Source organism: Mobula hypostoma, chromosome 17, assembly GCF_963921235.1.
Source record: "Mobula hypostoma chromosome 17, sMobHyp1.1, whole genome shotgun sequence".
Classification (NCBI taxonomy): domain Eukaryota; kingdom Metazoa; phylum Chordata; class Chondrichthyes; order Myliobatiformes; family Myliobatidae; genus Mobula; species Mobula hypostoma.
In genome coordinates, this window is record NC_086113.1 from 4,445,172 (window position 1) to 4,465,212 (window position 20,041).

Here is a 20,041-nt window from a genome sequence, read left to right on the forward strand (position 1 = left end):
TGAAGGTGCAGTTATAGAAGCGAATGTTGGATTATTTCACCAAGCCCCTGTGCTGTTGGAAAGGCTTTCAGATGGCAGGAGATGAGATGCTCCCTGAAAGATGCTGGCCACCTCCTTGTATCAGACTCTTCATTAGGCCTCATGTACGGTAAGATGCATTCTTGGTCTCACAATCTACTTACATGTACTCTAGAATATAGAATAGTACAGCAGAGCATAGGTCATTTGGACCACAATGTGCTGATCTTTTAACACATCTAACACCACTCTAACCCTTCCCTCCCATATAGCCCTATATTTTTCTATTGTCCACATGCCTAGCTAAGAACATCTTGGATGTCCCAAATGTATCTTCCTCTCCCATCACCTGGGTGGGGTGTTCCATGCACCCACCACTCTTTGTGTGGGGGGGGGGAATACCTCTGACATTCTCCCACCAAACTTTCCTCAATCACCTTAAAATCAAGCCCCCAGTCCGTGATCTTGCACTTTATTGTTTTCCTGTACACTGTACTTTCTTGGTAGCCTTTTCACTTTATTCTGCACTTTTTTTTTACCTTGTTCTACCTCAGTGCACTGTGTAATGATGTAACGATCTGATCTGCATGAACAGTATGCAAGGCAAGCTTCTCACTCTATCTCAGTACATGTAACAATAATAAAATTAACCATGTGGGCTTTTGCACACATCCAATGAGGTGAGTGGAAGTGACTGTGCATTGCAAATAGTATACAGGTGAGTGATAAAATTTGCTGGAGGACTGGCTGGGAATTTGGAAGAGATGTAGGATTGATGTAAAAATGAGTCTTTAGCCAGATATATCTGACAAAATTAAAAATGAATGGGAAAGGGATCTTCAACTTTCCCTACCTACAGAGAAATGGGATAAAATTTTTCAATTAGTTAGTACTTCTTCTATATGTGCTAAACATACTTTAATACAATTTAAAGTAGTACACAGAGCTCATATGTCCAAAGATAAACTAGTTCATTTTTATTCCCATATAAACCCTACTTGTGATAGATGTCACTCTGAAGTGGCTTCTTTAACTCATATGTTTTGGTCCTGTCCTCTTTTGGAAAAATATTGGAAAGACATTTTTGATATTATTTCAACAGTTCTATGCTTCGATTTAAAACCCCATCCTATTACGGCAATCTTTGGATTGCCAATGGTAGAACATAGATCTTTGTCTTCTTCAGCCTGTCGAATGATAGCTTTTGTTACTTTAATGGTGAGAAGATCTATTTTGTTGAACTGGAAGGAAACTAATCCTCCAACTACATTCCAATGGTTTTCTCAAACCATATTAAGTTTAAATTTGGAAAAAATGAGAAGTGATATTTTTGACCCTTCGGTTAAATTTGAAGAAACTTGGAAACCTTTTATGCAATATTTTCATATGATGTAATCTGACCTTTCCGAATCTTTTTTCTAAACTTAAATTATATGAGGAGAGGAGCAGAGTTAACGACATTATTGAACATGTCTGATATAAGCTGTTGGTCTAGCCCTGTTTTGTTTTTTTTCCTTGGGTTTTTTTTTTCTTTTGGGGTTTTTTTTTGTTTATATATTTTTTTCTTTTTATTTCTTTTTTAATGTTTAATCTCATTATGAGTTTGGAAGTCTTTTATATCTATGTTACTTACAATTCATTTTATATATGTTGATGAACATTTTTCCAATCTCTGTGTACCAACTTTGTTATTGAGTTTGTAATTTTGAAAAATTAATAAAAAGATTTAAAAAGAAATGAGTCTTTAACAGTGCAGGCTAATGGGGCCAGTTCCTATGCTGCATCAAATCAGGGGAACAACACGACACAGTACTGTAGGTTTAATCTTACCTTGAGTAATTATTGCCAAGGCATTCCTGCTCCTTGTAATGAAGACCCAGTCCTTTTAGATTATGTCTAATTTATATTTGACCACAGTTACTGCTTGTAAAAATTCACTTTATTTGTCACATGTTCATTGAAATGCATCATTTGCATCAACAACCAATACAGTCCAAGGGTGTGCTGGTAACAGCCTGCTAGTGTCGCCCTGCTTCTGGCACCAACCTAGCAATCGACAACTTACTTAAATAGCCAGGGGTGGTGGTAGTGGTACAAACATTTAAAAGAACTCAAATAGGATAAGATTAATATTAGCTTCATTTGTCACATGTACATTGCAACATACAGTAGAGTGAGGCATTTGCACACATCAAATCAATCTACTCAGCTTTTTTCTTCAGTCCTGCCGAGGTGTTCCAGCCCGAAACGTTGACTGTGATTTTTTTTCATAGATGTGGCCTGGCCTACTGAGTTCCTCCAGCATTTTGTGAGTGTTGCTTGGAATTCCAGTAACTGAAGATTTCCTCTTGTTTACAATGAGGATTGTGCTGGGGGCAGCCTGCGAGTGTCACCGTGCTTCCTACACTAACAGAGCATGTCTACAACTTGCACAAACCCTACGACTTTGGAATGTGGAGGGAAACCTGAACACCTGGAGGTCAGAGGGTGCACGGACTCCTTACTGACAGAGGTGGGAATTAAAGCACAGTAAATGGTTATGCTGACCGCTATGCTACCATGCCACGCTATAGACTTTTACTGGTACCTCTTTACAAGTGCCTGAAGATTAAAGTATACACTCAGGAGCTATTTTTTGAATAACTCGTGTACCTAATAGAGTGCCACTGGATGTACTGTATGCCCATGATCTGCCGTAGCTCGGCCACTTCACGGTTCACTGTGTTGTGCTCTCTCTTCTGCACACCACCGTTGGTGTGGATATCTGAGTTACTGTCGCCTTCCTGTCAGCCTGGCCATTCCCCTCTGACCTCTCATTAACAAGGTGTTTTTACCCACAAACTGCTGCACACTGTTTTTTTTTTGTTTTTTCGCACCATGCGCTGTAAATTCTAGAAATTGTTATGAATGAAAATCCCAAGAGATGAGCAGTTTCTGAGATACTCAAACCACTCCATCTGGCACCAGCAATCATTCCATGATCAGTCACTTAGAGTGGATATTTGGTATGAACAACAACTGGACCCTTTGTCCGTGCCTGCATGTTTTTATGCATTGGGTTGCTGCCTTATGATTAGTTAATTTGATACTTGCATTAACAAGCAGGTGTATCTAATAAAGTGGCCCCAGACTGTATAGAACGTCAACAAAGATTGGGAGACTAATTTATTATACAGACAATGATTATTTTCCCCAAGTTTGTTTTATTACATAAAATATCTATGCTAAAATACAGCATCACAGTTACATAAAATATTTTCTGCACCATTTCTAAAACATTTCATACTCATTACATGATATGATTGTCAACAGTAACTACCCCGACAATATGTTAGAGCATATAACTGTTTTGTATACCTCTTTCTTCACAGTGTGCATTTATATATCCCTATCATTCACAAAACACTTCTGCACCCATTTCTGTCTAGCTTAGTTATTGACATTTTAGCTTTTTTGGGGTTCTGTATTTACACTTAAGAAAAAATACCTTAGATTATCAGCATTTACATAAAGAATTACTAAGCAGAAGCATTAATGTGCCAGTTAATAGCAAAATAACAAAAAAACACAATTGCATCAGTTATACAGTTACTTTTTAAAAAAGGATGTTAACTCCAGAGGTTAAAAGCAGTAAGTAAGATAATATTTGGATTCTAACAATTTTTTTCCTGAATAACAGCAAGTATTAGATTGTCAGTTCATACAAGATTTCTATTGATCACACAGGCTGGTGAAGGTGGGTTTTGGGTTTCTGTTATCAAAGTCGATCAGATTTATGGAACAGCTCTAGAGCAATTACATAAAGGGTTAACAGTAGGAAAACACAAACATCACAGACTTAAATATCCAAAGGCAGATGCTTGAAAATTGAAATTCAAACACAATGTTTGAAATACATTCTTCCCCCTTCCTTTCCAGTCCCGATGAAGGGTCTCGGCCCCAAACGGCAACTGTTTGATTCCCCTCCAGTAAATGCTACCTGGCCTGCTGAGTTCCTCCAGCATTTTGTGTGTGTTGCTCCATGTTTGAAATACTCAGCAGGTCAGACAGCCTCAATGGAGAGACGGTTGATGAAAGACAACACAGTTCTGATGAAAGAATGTTACCATGACGCGTTAATTCTGTTTCCCTCTCTGCAACACTGTTCGATGCCTTGAGTCTTTCCGTTCTTATAAGGAGTTGTCTAAATCCCCCTTAAACTTGCTCCACCGTTCAACTAGCTCATGTCTAAGCATCATTCTCCCACACTATCTTCATTCCCAGTGATCTTCCAGAAATCTATAACTCTGAGTCTCCACGAGGGAAAGAATTTCAAAGCCTCCACTCTGAACTAAAGAACTTCATCCTGATTTCTGTCTGAAGTAATCTGCCCCGTACTGTGAATTGGTGAGCCCCAGTACTCGAGATATCTTTTTACATGCATCTCTTCAGTTGAACTTTGCAAGAATTCTGTAACTCTCAGTGAGATGAAACTTGCTTTTACAAACTCTTGAGGATAGAGGCTTAATCTACTCATTCCCTCCTTATAGAGCAGGAGTTCCCAGCCTTTTTATGCCATTGACCTATGTAAGCAAGGGGTCCCATGGTTGGGAACCTGTTATTGAGCAAACCCACCACCCAGGGAACCTGTTAACCCCAGGCTGGGAACCCCCTGTTATAGACCAAACCCACTACCCAGGGAACCAGTTAACCCCAGGCTGGGAACCCCCTGTTACAGACCAAACCCACCAGACTGGTGAATCTTCATTGCACTTAAATTTTTAAAACATAAGGTGACCGAACTACATGTAATACTTTAGATACATTATTATTAATGCCCTGTATAATTGCGTTACACCTTCTGTACCTGAATCCTCCTCAGTGTACCACTGGCCTTCAAGAGTGCTTGCTGCATTTCACATTAGCTGTCAGGACTCTTTTCACATGAACAGTTCTCAATATGTCACTTAAAAAAATAACAGCTTGTCAGTTTTAAGGATGGAAGTGGATTCCATTTTGCACATTATAATTCCATTTTACCTGTTCATATTCTGTCCTTAAGACCCCAATGCAACATTTCATTCCCCTAAGCCAAATCGTTGGCATGGATTATGTATAACAAGATGTGCAGAGCTGCAGCGTCCCACTTCTCACCACCAGGCAACCTGAGAAAGATCTACTATTGCCACTCATAAGCATAAGAGATTCTGCAGATGCTGGAGGAACTCGGCAGGTCAGGCAGCATCTATGAACAGGAATAATCAGCCCATGTTTCGGGCTGAGCCCTTCTTCACGACTGGAATGGAGGGGGAAGAAGCTAGAACCTGTCCCCATTTCTCATGATCTTTGAGGGAAGATCAAGCTGGCTTCTTCTCTCTTCCTTCCCAATCCTGATGAAGGGTCTCATCCTGAAATGCTGCTGTTTATTCCCCTCCACTGAGGCTGCCTGACCCGCTGATTTCCTATAGCATTTTGTGTGAATTATTATTGCTACCCATTGCTTCCTTTGTTAACTAGCTCTCAGCTCGTGCCAGTATATAACCACCATTACGTTGCTGAACATTTCCCTTTGTAGGATCCTATCAAAGGATTTCCAAAAATATACTGCACATTCTCCCACCCGCCCACCTTATCCATTCCTGCAGTGACAATCTCAAAAAGATCTGATAGACCAGTTGAACATAAATAGGATATAACTCAAAAGCACATAATAATGAAATTATATGTTAAATATTCCCTCTGGCAATACAGCAGTGTGGAACAAAGGCTGAGTGATATTCTCTAAGCAGTCTAATCTGAATTGTGACAAAAACAGCCAGCATATGGTTATAAATATGCAGTTGTGCAGTACATTCTTAACTCTAACGTGGTGAGATACTGGTAGTTACAAGTCTGTTCTGTATGGTTGCAGCAGTACCTCATAGCTTGGTGCTGGTTGTAAGTGAAGACCTCACTGTATCCGACTGAAAAGTATCCCTATTGATATGATGGAGTGTTCCATCTATGATTCCAAAAACCACAAAGATTTCGAGGGTGAATCCATAGTTGTGCCGTCTTACACATTTACAAGTGGCTGTAATGGCTGTAATGTTAAAGTTTGAACACGATTTCTCACTATTTGAATGCCGCCTGATTAGCTGAGTGTTTCTAACACGTGTGGTTCTATTTACAAATTGTGAACAATTAGGCTCATTACAATTACCCTGAACTACAAGAGGGAAAATCTATTATTATCCAGTTAAGTAAGCACATTTTTGACCAAGGAATGTAATGTAGCAGCACTAAATTTGATTACGATAGCCAAAACGATCAGACATTCTGCTGACAAAGAGGGTCAAACCCCACACAGGAATAATGGGCACTTCGGTATTAAAAACTTTCCCAGGCATAAAAATGTTGACAACTTGAGTTAGAACAAATAGTAAAATGAACGCACATAGTAGCAATAAATTAAACGAGTTTGATTTTTCTGGACTAAAATTATTTGCATCTGTAAGTTATTATAATACTGAGCATTCTTGTTTTATCAAGAGTAACGTAGAATGATCTTTTAGACAGACTTTTCCTGCAGTTGTAGCTCATTCAAAATACCTTAATAGGAAAATGAACCCCAGAATCTCCCCCGGGAAATTCCTTGTTGTCAAGGATAGAAAAGGATTACTTAAGCGAAACAAAGCTTAAAACACACACACACCAAATGCTGGAGGAGAACACGCCTGTTTACCTCAAAACTGTTCTCCTTTCCTGCAAAAGAAAAGCGAATCACTGATAAGACCCTGAGGCACAGGAGCAGAAATAGGCCACTAGGCCTCTCGAGTCTGCCCCACAATTCCATCATGGTGGTTTATTGTTCATCTCAACCCCATTCTCCTGTCTTCTCCCCATAACCTTTGATGCCCTGACTAATCAAGAACCTCTGCTTTAAATGTACCCAATGACTTGCCCTCCACAGCTGCCTATGGCAATGAATTCCCCAGTCTCACTATCCTCTGGCTAAAGAAATTTTTCCTCATCTCTGTTCCAAATGGGCGTCCCTCTATTCTGAGGCCGTGCCCTCTGGACTTTAAAGTTCGTAGTTGGAGGGTCAAGCGTTTTAACTCCACTTTTTACAAAATAATTTACACATTACTTGGTAATTATTCTTGAATACAACTGATTTCAAATTTAAAATCTGTATGTTATTTTATTATTTTTGATCCCTTGTTTCCATAACCATCTGATAAAACTAATAAATGTGGCTTTTAACAATGGTAACTTTCTCTCTTTACAACTAAGACCAAGCTCAGGAAGAGATTTATAAACACAAGAGATTCTGCGGATGCTGGAAATCGAGAGCAACACATTCAAAACACTGGAGGAACTCAGCAGGTCAGGCAGCGTCTACGGAAATCAATAAACAGTTGATGCTTCAGGCTAAGACCCTTCATCGGGAAGGATCCTGATTGCATTCCTGATGAGGGGTCTCTTTCTGAAACCTCGACTGTTTATTCCCCTCCATGAATGCTGCCTGACTTGCTGAGTTCCTCCAGCATTTTGTGCATCTATGGAAGGCTCCTGACGAAGGGTCTCAGCCCAAAACGTCAACTGTTTATTCATTTCCATAGATGCTGCCTGACCTGCTGAGTTCCTCCAGCATTTTGTGTGTGTTGCCCGGGCAGAAGTTTGCTTTGTATCATATTCTGAGCTGATGTGGATCTGACATGTTTTAAGATCGGGTCCTATTTTACTCAGGTTGGTTTCCTTGCTTCAGTTTCATCGTATGCGAGAGCAGTGGAGGGGAGTTGTATATCCTGATGCAGTTTGATGGCTGATGGAGAATGTCCGCACTTTACATTTCTACTCCTGACTCCATATTTAACCTAGTGTTAATCTAAAGTTCAGTGTTCTCTGGCAGTCCACGTTAGCCTCCCAAAGGACTGCAGATCAGACAAAGGTACAAACAGGCATCCATGCTGAGCAACTTTGCTAAATTTTGGGACTTATCAACATACTTGCAGTTCCACCAACTTGCTTCATACAGGTTCCCTGGCTTGAAGTCTTCGGGTGGCTAAGAGGCAGTCATTGGACACTGGCAGCCCAGACGAACGTTCTCAGCCCAATTCCTCTCCATGGAAGCTGCCTGACCTGCTGAATTCTTCCAGTATTATAGACCATACGATTGTAAGACATTGCAGTGAAATTAAGCCATTCAGCCCATCAAGTCCGCTCTGCCATTCCATCATGGCCAATTTATTATCCCTCTTTTTGTGTGTTTTATATGTAAGCTTGTTTCTTTTTGTTTAGCAGAATGATAACTGTTTAAACAAACCTAAGAACCAACCTGAGTAATTTCAAACCGAAAACAACATTTAATGTTTTACACAAATAAACCAGGAATAACACTCTAAGAAAGGCTTGAAGCTGGTTGTCAGTATCCAAAACTGAGAACAGTTTGTTCACTGGCTCCAATGCTCAAATTTCACCAAGGTTTTTTTTTGTTAACATTCATCAGTGCATTTCATTATTTAATACAGTTCTACAGCTAGTTCTCGATTCACTTTTATTTGGAGAGGATTTTCTTTTAAATCTCAGCTTTCAAAGGCATCACACACACAAAGTGTGTGAATTTGGGTGGTCCAAAGGAGGTGCAAGGTGCTTCTTCCCTCCGCTAGCTAGCCTGCAGGTCACCCTTGGGCAAGGTGTAGCACTTGTTTAGCCCCCCAATCAGGGCCATGTGAGGCCATGGGAGCAGGTGGTGGATGGTCGTACGAGCAGCTGGTGCACATCACAAGTCCCGGTAATGTGACCACTGACCCCAGGCAGACAATCTCTGAAGAGTATTGATAATGGCTGGGGGAGCCTGTCTGGTAAAGACCTGGCCCAAAAGAAGACAATGGCAAATCACTTCAGTAGAAAAATTTGCCAAGAACAACCATGGTCATGGAAAGGCCATGATCACTTGCATCTTACGACACGGCATATAACGGTGGTGACTGTATGAACGTTCATGGTCTGCTGCTGTAGCCAATCCACTTTAAGGTTCGACATCTTGTGCATTCAGAGATGCTCTTCTGCACACCACTGTCAGTTCACTTTCAGCTTGAACCAGTCTGGCCATTTTCCCCTGATCTCTTTTGTTTTTTTACGCTATTCTTTGAAAACAGTTTGACATTATCTGTCTGTAGCTCTAAATTAGATTAATAGCCTAAGGAATATTTTCAAAATTCTTCGAATAGACACAATTATATAGGCCCTAATGTAGCAAAGTGCACCAACAACAGTATCATTGCACAAAATTTGACACAGAATCACATTAAGAGATTTTAGAAATGATACTTAATAGCCGTGTAGCTAGAGCACCTTCTCAAAGTGAAGTATGCCCAGACACTTTTGCCCGATCAGTTGTGTAAACAGGTCTTTGTACTCATATTACTGAAACGTAAAGTGCCACTGAAATTTATTCCACCAATTTCATTGCAGAGATCAAGGTGCTGATGTAACCATGCAGCGTCTGTAGTGTTGGAAACAGGAGATGAACTCCTCAGCTGTAGAGAAGGGGGAAGGCTTTGCTATGGAGTTATAGGGCTGAGATTTTTTAAAGACAAAGGCACAGCTGCCAGATGTGGAGTGATATAATTCAGGGATGCTCAGCAGGTCAGAGCTTCAGCAGTGCAGGTAGTTCAGGATTTTAGGTCTGAAGCCGAGTTTGGAGGTAGAGAAAGAGAAGGCCAGTGGGGTATTTGAAGTGAGCTAGCACTGGCCAATGTGCACTAGGGTGTACAGTGACTTGGATTTTCTGTAGGTTAGTACAAGGCACTGACCCCACATTTATGCTGGCCAAGAGTTAACAATTTGGTGTGTGTGTGAGTTATGTATTGCTCCAGAGGTAGGAACAGGCTGTCATAGCACCAGTACAGAAATGTGGCTTATAACTTAACTTGGGGTCAAATATCACACCAAGGGTGTGAACAGTCTGATCCAACCCTGGGCATGCGCTAGGGTTATGGACAGATGTGAAGGATTCTAAAGTGCTGGTAAGACCATCAGACATAGGAGAAGAATGAGGCCATTCGGCCCATCAGGTCTTCACTATTTCATCATGGCTAACTTCTTATTCCTCTCAACCCCTTTCTCCTGACTCCTTCCTGTACCGTTTGACACCATGACTAATCAAGAACCCATCAATCTCCACTTTAAATATACCCAACGACTTGGGCTCTACAAGCCGTCTGTAACAAAGAATTCCACAGATTTACCACCCTCTGAATAGAGAAATTGCTGCTCAACTCTGTCCAAAGGGGGATCCTTCTACTCTGAGGCTGTGCCCTCTGGTCGTAGGCAAGCCAAACTTCAGCATCTTGCCCTGATCAGTTTAGAAGTAATTCTGGCACGTAGTCAATTAAATGCTAACATGCAGCACTCCCTTTCCTGTTCCCTATGATATATATATATCATATGTTCATTTATTGTCACTATGTGCATTCACTAACACCCCAACAAGTACAGTTTCAACATGAAGTCATGGAAAATCACAAACATTCAAACTGGACATATGAGTCACTTTGGGATCACATGACATTGTAATATTCATATGACAAGAAAGCAAATTATTAATCAGCACATACATTACAGGCAGCATACGCAAGATGAGTTTGTTTTCACTCCTATATGAATGCTTGCTCTCCAAGCAGCAGAGACTCTTATAGGAATACACTTAGAAATACTAATTTTAAATCTATAAAGATTGAAGTTAAATTTACTCAATGGAATATTTCTGTACAAATTTAACAGCTGCTTAAGCAGAACACAAAACAACTTACATTTTCTTACAGTGCAAACTCGAAGCTTACTTGCCATATTTTGTCATCGGTATCTTCCTCACACAATGGACATTACAGCACAAACAGACCATCATATTTACATACCAATTAAATATTTCAACAAGATTGGAAAGGTGACTTTTGCTTCATTTGTTTAAATTCTAGTTTCTTCAAGTGGTCGTTCTTATTAAAAATATCAAGGAAATATCATAAATTTAATTAAGTGTGCAAACATCTGATAAGATTCTATAAAAGTGGCTTATTTTCCTTAGCTATATCATTCAATATTAATTAATGTACTTCAAATATAAAAATTAGAATTCTGGCTCGCTACACAGTTCATTTTATCCTGATTGTCTGTGCATTCGATTTTCTTAGCTCATGAATTCGGCTACGTCTTGACTAATGGGTATTAGTATGTATTAGATTACAAAATCATTGAAATTAACAACAAAGAACTGACAATGTCTGTGCAATATTCCAATCAAGCTCTGTTAGAAGGGCAAGCCTTTCTTAAACTCTTGGAGAAAATTGTTTTTCTTAAAAGTGATGCTCAATTACTTAATATCCTTTGCATTTTGCCCCTTAGAATCATCTGTCATGCATCTTTTCTTTCATCTCATTTAGACACAATTAAACTCAGTGGCCTCTTTATTACATTCAGGAGTGGAATCCGGTGTGATCTTCTGCACCTGTAGCCCATCCAGTTTAAGGTTTGGCAATTGGCGGTGCAGGCTCGAAGGGCCGAATGGCCCACTCCTGCACCTGTTTTCTATGTTGTACATTCATAGAAGCTCTTCTGCACACCACTGTTGTAACACATAGTTACTTGAGTTACTGTCGCTTTCCTGTCAGCTTGAACCAGTCTGACCTCTCTCATTGACAAGGCATTTTCACCCACAAAACTGCTGCTCGCTCACTGGATGATTTTCTTTGTTTTTTTTCACCATTCTCTGTAAATTCTAGAGACTGTTGTGAGCGGAAATCAGGAGATTAGCAGTTTCCGAGATACTCAAACCACCCTGTCTGACACCAGCAATTATTCCTCGGTCAGTCACTTAGTTCTGATGTTTGGTATGAACAACAACTGAATCTCTTGACCACGTCTGCATGCTTTTATGCATTGAGTTGCTGCCAGATGACTGGCTGATTAGATACTTGCATTAATGAGCAGGTGTACCTAATAAAGTGGCCACTAAGTGTAGATTTGTTGTATTTTTTTTGTTGTACTGTAAGATTTGTTTTGGGTAAAAGCAGTACTTCAGCATGGGAAAAAAAATCAGGAGCACAACAGGGGCGCCACGGTAGGGTAGCGGTTAGCACAACGCTATTACAGCTGGGATGCCGGAGTTTGGGGTTCAATTCGGGCGCCCTCTATGATAAAGGTTGTACGTCCTTCCCATGTGTGGGTGGGTCCTCCCACAGTGCAAAGATGTACCAGTTAGTCGGTTCACTGGTCATGGTATAACGTCCTGTGATTAAGCTAGAGTTAAATAAGTTGGTCACTGGGCAGCGTGACTTGGTGAGCTAGAGGGGCCTGTTCTGCCTGTATCTCTGTTTAAAAATAGCTTTTACTCAGTGCTGGAAACAACCTTACATTCCGTAAGTCTGGCTGTGTTTCTGTTTTGAAATTTCTGCACTGAACTTCAATTTCCCATTGATATGATACAGTCAGATAAAACAGAAAGTTAGCTGCAGTCAGCACATCGTTACTGGTAGAACACAGGAAAAAGGCCTAGAAAAAAAGACAAGGCTTTGGGGCGGTTGGTGAGATGCTGTTACAGCACGGGGCAGCGGAGTTCAGAGTTGAATTCCTGCTTCATCTGTAAGGAGCTTGTGTGTTCTCCCCATGACTGCGTGGGCTTTTTTTTTTCCGGTTGCTCCGGCTTCCTCCCACAGTCCAACGGCGTACCGGTTAGTGGGTTCACTGGTCATGGCAAAATGTCCTGTGATTAGGTGAGGGGTAAATAGGCAGGTTGCTGGGCGGACAGCGCGGCTCGTTGGGCCGCAGGGGCCTGTTCCGCGTTGTATCTCTAAACCAGGGGCCCCCAACCTATTTCATGTCTCGGACTCCTACCATTAACTGACCATTACCATTAACTGAGTGGTCCATGAACCCCCAGGTTGGAAACCCCTGCTCTAGATTAAAATAAAAATAAAATAACACGGAAAGATGGTCTAACAAAAAGTCATTCTTTCATCCTAAGCTCTCATCAGCAAGGTTAATCTAGAACTATTGTGTTTTCAAAGAGAATGCATTCCTGGTACTTTTGAACAAGGTACATGGCACAATAAGGATGTGAGTATCAAGGCATAAATATTGATATTGTAGACCCTAGTATTCATTCCCACAGTTTGCAGAGAATAAACTGCAGAAGTTAAAGCTCCATTCATGGGAGGCATTGAGAGCACCACTTGCAAACTGATTAGCACCGTAAAAATAACCTCTCTCAAGCTGTGGAAAGTGTTTATGACATCTTGAGGTGAATAATAGCTCAATAAAAAGGATTAATCTGGATGATCTATTTGGTAAGAAGTGGATCTTGCACAGGCACGTTCCCAGTAAAAAAAAGAGTTCCTGAAAGACAGCAGCTGCATTTAGTAAATACAGAGAAAATCTTCTCCACTCTTGACATCAGTGGAATACTGAGGGCAAATTAACGATGTCAGTATGAGGAGAGCTGTTTCTCCCCTGCTGATGCTCACGGCTAGGGTCCTAGAAGACGCAGCATATCTAAGGCTAGGTTTCAGCCCTTTTTTCCCCTTCCACCCGTATCTCAATTGCAACTTTGGAAAAGCAATCCTAATGACACAAAACGTGGGCACTTTCCACTTGAAAACTCTGGCTGCCTCTTCAGTTGGTCTGATGGGAACTGTCTACTTGTGGAACAGTCCGTGCAATGTCAGCTGCTGCAAACGGTAACCTGCTTTAGAAGGCAGTTGGATAACTCGGTTAGTTATTGTGTTGTTTAGACTCTATTCTTACTGAAGTGTACTGAGGTTTTGTAGATGCTAGTTTATACATGTTTGTTCATTTGCACAACACGGTATAACAGCATCTATTTTTGCTCCTTAATTTACAGTCTTGGGTATTCACATAAACAGTGAATAAGTAACACAAGTGATTCTGCAGATTCCGGAAATCTTAATTGGGGAGGGATAGGCGGAAGAATTAAGGGGCTGAAGAAGGAGGAATCTGATGAGAGGTGGCAATGGACTATGGAAGAAAGGAAAGGAGGAACACACACAAAATGCTGGAGGAACTCAGGGAGCATCTATGAAGGAGAATTGGGTCTCAGCCCAAAACATTGACTGTATATTCCCCTTCACAGACGCTGTCCGACCTGCTGAGCTCCTCCAGCATTTTGTGTGTTTCTCAATGAATAAATAACAATCGGAATATAGTATAGATGTTGGTAGAGGAGAGGCACCCTAGTAGTTATCTTCTTTATATTTGAATTTTAGCCCCAGTGAAAGAAAATGACTTAATTTTTCACCTCAGAACCATTCTAAAATTGCCCTAAAAATGTCAAATTAGTTAAGCCTTTGGCAATGGTGACTTGCCTGCAAATAGAGCATTTAGTCGATTTAATTCCATTGAAATCCACTCAGGAGAAAACTCATACTTGATTATCGTGTTGGGAGTTCCTTACCACAAACAATATTATACCATATCATCTCATCCGAAAACAAACATGTACAACATCAGTCCACACAAGTGAAAATGTGTACAAAAAAGAACGCTACGTCCTCAAAATCACTAGTACCCGCATTAATGGAATGTTTCTCCATCACTTCTGGAAAAAGGTACTCTGTGAAGTGCAATTAAACATCGCTCAGTAGTGCTAATACAGTTTATGATATTAAGTAGTGCAGCTGTTCCAAACTAAGTTCTTAATCTTCAAAGACCTCCAGGAATAATGGTGGAAAGAGCTCTGTTGGACATTCCACCTTCATGTGAAGAAAGCGACTTGCATGGCAAGCTCCAATCATTCGTAGGTCAGTCACTTTCATCAGTAGTTTAGGCCAGAAGTGGGCAACATTGTGTTTGCGATAGTTAATGTAGTGTTCGAATGCAAGGAGGAAGGACTCCTGGATTTTTTCTATCTTGTTTATGCTGGTGAGGCCGGGTCGATCTACACAAAAAAAGTGAGGAGCTACCATTAGGAACACCGATAGAAAATTCGTTAATCGCCCAGTACAGCTTGCCCCATGAATATGATGTCAACACACTTCCATCCTAGTCTGCTAGGCTCTGCAGAAAGCAGCCAGAGAAAGAAAGTGCCCCTAACCCAGTAGACTTGAGGAGCTGAGTTGAGTAGGTTAGGACTTTATTCCTTGGGGTCTAGGAGAATGAGGGGAGATTCAATAGAGGTCTACACAATTATAAGGGATATAGATAGGGTAAATGTAAGCAGACTTTTTCCACTTAGGTTGAGAGAGACTCGGATTAGAGGTCATGGGTTAAGGGTGAAAGGTGAGGAGGAACTCCTTCACTCAGAGGGTGATGAGAGTGTGGGACGAGCTACGAGTGGAAGTGGTGGATGTTGGTTTCATTGCAACATGTAAGAGAAGTTTGGATAGGGACATCGACGGTAGGGGTATGGAGGGCGATGGTCCCGGTGCGGGTCAATGGGATGAGACAGAATAACAATCTATCATGGATAAGATGGACAGAAGGGCCTGTTTCTGTGCTGAAGTGCTCTATGACTCTCTGCTTGCCTCTAACGTTGGGTGTGGTGGCACAGCTCTAGCAAACAGGGTTCAATTCTGCCGCTGACAGTAAGGAGTTTGTATGTACTCTCCGTGATCATGTTCGTTTCCTCTGGGTGCTCTGGTTTCTTCCCATGTTCCATGTTAGTAGCTGAATTGGTCAGGTGGGTGTCACTGGGTGGTACGGGCTCGTTGGTTAGTAGGGGAATTGGTCAGGTGGGTGTCACTGGGTGGTACGGGCTCGTTGGGCTGGAAGTAGGTGAATTGGTCAGGTGGGTGTCACTGGGTGGTACGGGCTCGTTGGGCTGGAAGGGCCTGGTACCGTGCTGTATCTCTAAAACAATAGAAAATACAATGTACTTTGTGTGAATGGCTTCACTGGAATACCATACCGGCTATGCTGTGGAATGTGTGCCGACATCTGTGGGCAGCCCCCCAGCACATCCTGTTAACTCAAACAACACATTTCATTGTTTCAAGATCTTGGCCTCAATATCTCCTTGTGCAATTCAATCTTCGACTTCCTCATTTGCAGACCCCAGTCAGTTCAGATCGTCAACACCTCTTCCACCATCTCCATCAGCACACGTGCACCACAGGGCTGTGTGCTCACCCCTTGCTCTACTCACTTTACACTCATGACCGTGAGGCTGAAACTCCAATGCCATATTTAAGTTTGCTGATGGCACCACTGTCATTGGCCAAATCAAAAGTGGTGACACAACAATAACCTATTAATATCAGCGACACCAAGGAGCTGATTATTGACTTCAAGATGAGGAAACTGGAGGTCCAAAAACCAGTCCTCATTGGGGTTCGGAGGTGGAGAGGGTCTGTGATGTTAAATTCCTTGGAGTTACCATTTCAGAGAACGTGTCCAGGGCCCAATATAAAAGTGCAATTATGAAACAAGTGCAGTTCCTAAGAGTTTGTGAAGATTTAGCAAGGCATCTAAAACTTCGACAAATTTCTACGGATGCATGGTGGAGATTATATTGATTGGCTGCATCACAGCCTGCCCTGGAAACACCAATACCCTTGAATGGAAAATCCTACAAAGAGTAGCAGATTTGGCCCAGTCCCTCACGGGTAAAGCCCACCCCACCACTGGGCACATCTACACCAAGCACTGTTGCAGGAAAGCAGCATCCATCATCGGGTACCCACACCACCCAGGTCATGCTCTCTTCTCACTGCTGCCATCAAGAAAAAGGTACAAGAGTCTCAGGACTCACACCACCAGGTTCAGGAACAGATACCAACAGGCTCCTGAATCAGAGGGGATAACTTCACTCGCCCCATCATTGAATAGTTCCCACAACCTATGGACACACCTTCAAGGTCTCTTCATCTCCTGATCTCGATATTTATTGCTTATTTATTTATTATTATTATTTTTCTCTGTTTTGTATTTGCACAGTTTGTTGTCTTGTGCACACTGGGTGTCTCCGCTGCTGGTGTAGTCCTTCAGTGATTCTATTATGGTTATTGGATTTATTGAGTACGCCCATAAGAAAATGAATCTCAGGGTTTGTATATGGTGACATATGTGTACCTTGAGAAGAAAATTTACTTTGAACTTTGAACCACCTCTTGTACCTAATAAAGTGGTCGCTGAGTGAATGTTCGTGATCTTCTGCTGCTGTACCCTATCCACTTCAAGGTTCGATGTGCTGTGCATTCAGAAATGCTCTTCTGCACACCATTATTGTAATGCGTGGTACAGTATTTGAATTACTGTCGCTTTCCTGTCATCTTGAACCAGTCTGACCATTCTCCTCTGAGCGCTCTCATTAACAAGCCATTTTCACCCATAGAACCACCATTCACTGGATTTTTTTTTGTTTTTCACACCATTCTCTGTAAACTCTAGAGACTGTTGTATGTGAAAATCCCAAAAGATCAGCAGTTTCTGAGATACTCAAACCACCCTATCTGGGACCAACAATCCTTCCACGGTCAAAGTCACTTAGATCATATTTCTTCCTCATTCTCATGTTTGGTCTGAACAACAACTGAACCTCTTGACCATGTCTGCACGTTTTGATGCATTGAGTTGCTGCCACATGATTGGCTGATTAGATATTTGCATTAACGAGCAGGTATACATATGTACCTAATAAAGTGGCCACTGAGTATAAGTTTCTACTGGAAATTTGACAGCAGAGACTATCAAACTATGACAGATATAATTGAGCTAAACCAGGAAAATTTTCAGAAATAAATCCCTCAAAGTTGCAGTGCAAGTTGATAGGGTGGTTAAGGAGCTGTATGGTGTGTTGGCGTTCATCGGTTGTATGGTGTGTTGGCGTTCATTAGTCGTACGGTGTGTTGGCGTTCACCGGTTGTATGGTGTGTTGGCGTTCATTGGTCGGGGGGGGGGGGTTGAGTTCCAAATCATGAGGTAAAACTCTGGTCAGACCACACTTGCAGTATAGTGTTCAATTCTGGCCATCTCATTATAAGGCGTGGAAGCTTTAGAGGGGGTGCAGAGAAGATTTACCAAGACGATGCCTGTCTTATGGGAATAGGTTGAGTGAGCTAGGGCTTTTAGGATGATGAGAGGTGATGGAGCAATAGAAGATGATAAGAGGCATAGATAGAGTGGACAACCAGAGACTTCTTCCCAGGGCTAATACAATGGGGAATAATCTTTAGACAATAAGCCTGTCTAAAGGTCTCTTAAATGTTCCTAATGTCTCTGCCTCTAACATAACTGTGTGTAAAAACCTACCTCTGACATCCCCCAATACAGGGTTCTGAGTTGGATGATCAGCCATGATCATTCTGAATGGCGGTGCAGGCTGGAAGGGCCGAATGGCCTACTCCTGAACCTATTTTCTATGTCCATGTCTATACTCTCCACCAATCACCTTAAAATTATGCTCCATCATCTTAAAAGATCTTTGATCAATAACAGAACCCTTGAAACAATATGCAGCCTATCTGGTTATTGCGACATGGGACATTACTTTATGTACCTTGTGGTCTCTAAGCCACTTATGAAAACATTAGCAGCAGGAAAACATTAGCAAACCATGAATTTTGATGGACCAAAAATCCAATGACAGCTGCACTGTCAAGTTTGAAAGCACTTTATTATTGCTAATCATTATAGCTTTAATTAGATTCCAGTACCATTCTAACTTTACATTTCATCTGGGAGCTGCCACATAATTATTCACAAACGTATAAACATTACTCTGTTGAATCATGTGCATCAACAGTGCTCTATATCATTTTGTCTTCACTGACCTCCCAACAGAGAACATTGCCTTGGGTCACAGCTGGACTCAAGTATTTGTGAGGGCTGTCTGAACACTCTGCTCCTTGCACATATCACAAGCCGTGGTGCCGAGATACTTTTAAATGGGATTGCTGTTTACTCCTTTCATTTGCTTCTTGAGGGCTTTACATAGATCACAGAGTCATAGAACACTACAGTAAAAACCAGGCCCTTCAGCCTATCTAGCCTGTGCTAGCCTGGTCTTCTAACTAATCCTGGAGCCTGAAGACACACAATGATTGTTATAGGAACAGCTCCTTCCCCTCTGCCATCAGGTTTCATGAACTCATGAACTACCTCACTATTTTTGCTCTCCTTTTGTATTACCTGTATATTTTTATACACATTTATTTATTTATTTGGCACTACAGCGCAGAGTAGGGCCTTCCAGCCCTTTCAGTCACTCCGCACAGCAACCCCCAGCAACTCCCAGCAACCCCAATTAACCCCAACCTGATCAAGGGACACTCCACCCAACAACCCCAATTAACCCGAAGAAGTGGCAGATGGAGTTCAACCCGGAGAAGTGTGAGGTGGTACACTTTGGAAGGACAAACTCCAAGGCAGAGTACAAAGTAAATGGCAGGTTACTTGGTAGTGTGGAGGAGCAGAGGGATCTGGGGGTACATGTCCACAGATCCCTGAAAGTTGCCTCACAGGTGGATAGGGTAGTTAAGAAAGCTTATGGGGTGATAGCTTTCATAAGTTGAGAGATAGTGTTTAAGAGTCACGAGGTAATGATGCAGCTCTATAAAACTCTGGTTAGGCCACACTTGGAGTACTGTGTCCAGTTCTGGTCGCCTCACTATAGGAAGGATGTGGAAGCATTGGAAAGGGTACAGAGGAGATTTACCAGGATGCTGCCTGGTTTAGGGAGTATGGATTATAATCAGAGATTAAGGGAGCTAGGGCTTTACTCTTTGGAGAAAAGGAGGATGAGAGGAGACATGATAGAGGTGTACAAAATAATAGGAATAGATAGAGTGGATAGCCAGCACCTCTTCCCCAGGGCACCACTGCTCAATACAAGAGGACATGGCTTTAAGGTAAGGGGTGGGAAGTTCAAGGGGGATATTAGAGGAAGGTTTTTTCACTCAGAGAGTGCTTGGTGTGTGGAATGCACTGCCTGAGTCAGTGGTGGAGGCAGATACACTCGTGAAGCTTAAGAGACTACTAGACAGGTATATGGAGGAATTTAAGGTGGGGGCTTATATGGGAGGCAGGGTTTGAAGGTCGGCACAACATT

General features: G+C 41.7%; 1 protein-coding gene across 4 annotated transcripts in view; it reads right to left on the reverse strand.

Annotated features, from left to right (window-relative positions):
• Positions 1 to 2,733: 2,733 nt before the first annotated feature.
• Positions 2,734 to 20,041, reverse strand: part of thrb (thyroid hormone receptor beta) — a 214,482-nt gene continuing 197,174 nt past the window's right edge. For 3 of the 4 annotated variants that reach the window (XM_063069459.1, XM_063069457.1, XM_063069458.1), the window contains exon 9: positions 2,735 to 14,932. In XM_063069459.1, coding sequence (XP_062925529.1) covers positions 14,691 to 14,932 — 242 coding nt within the window. In that variant the 3' untranslated portion in view covers positions 2,735 to 14,690. Of the gene's footprint in view, positions 14,933 to 20,041 lie in introns of all 4 variants that reach the window. The other variant, XM_063069460.1, reaches the window with a different exon arrangement.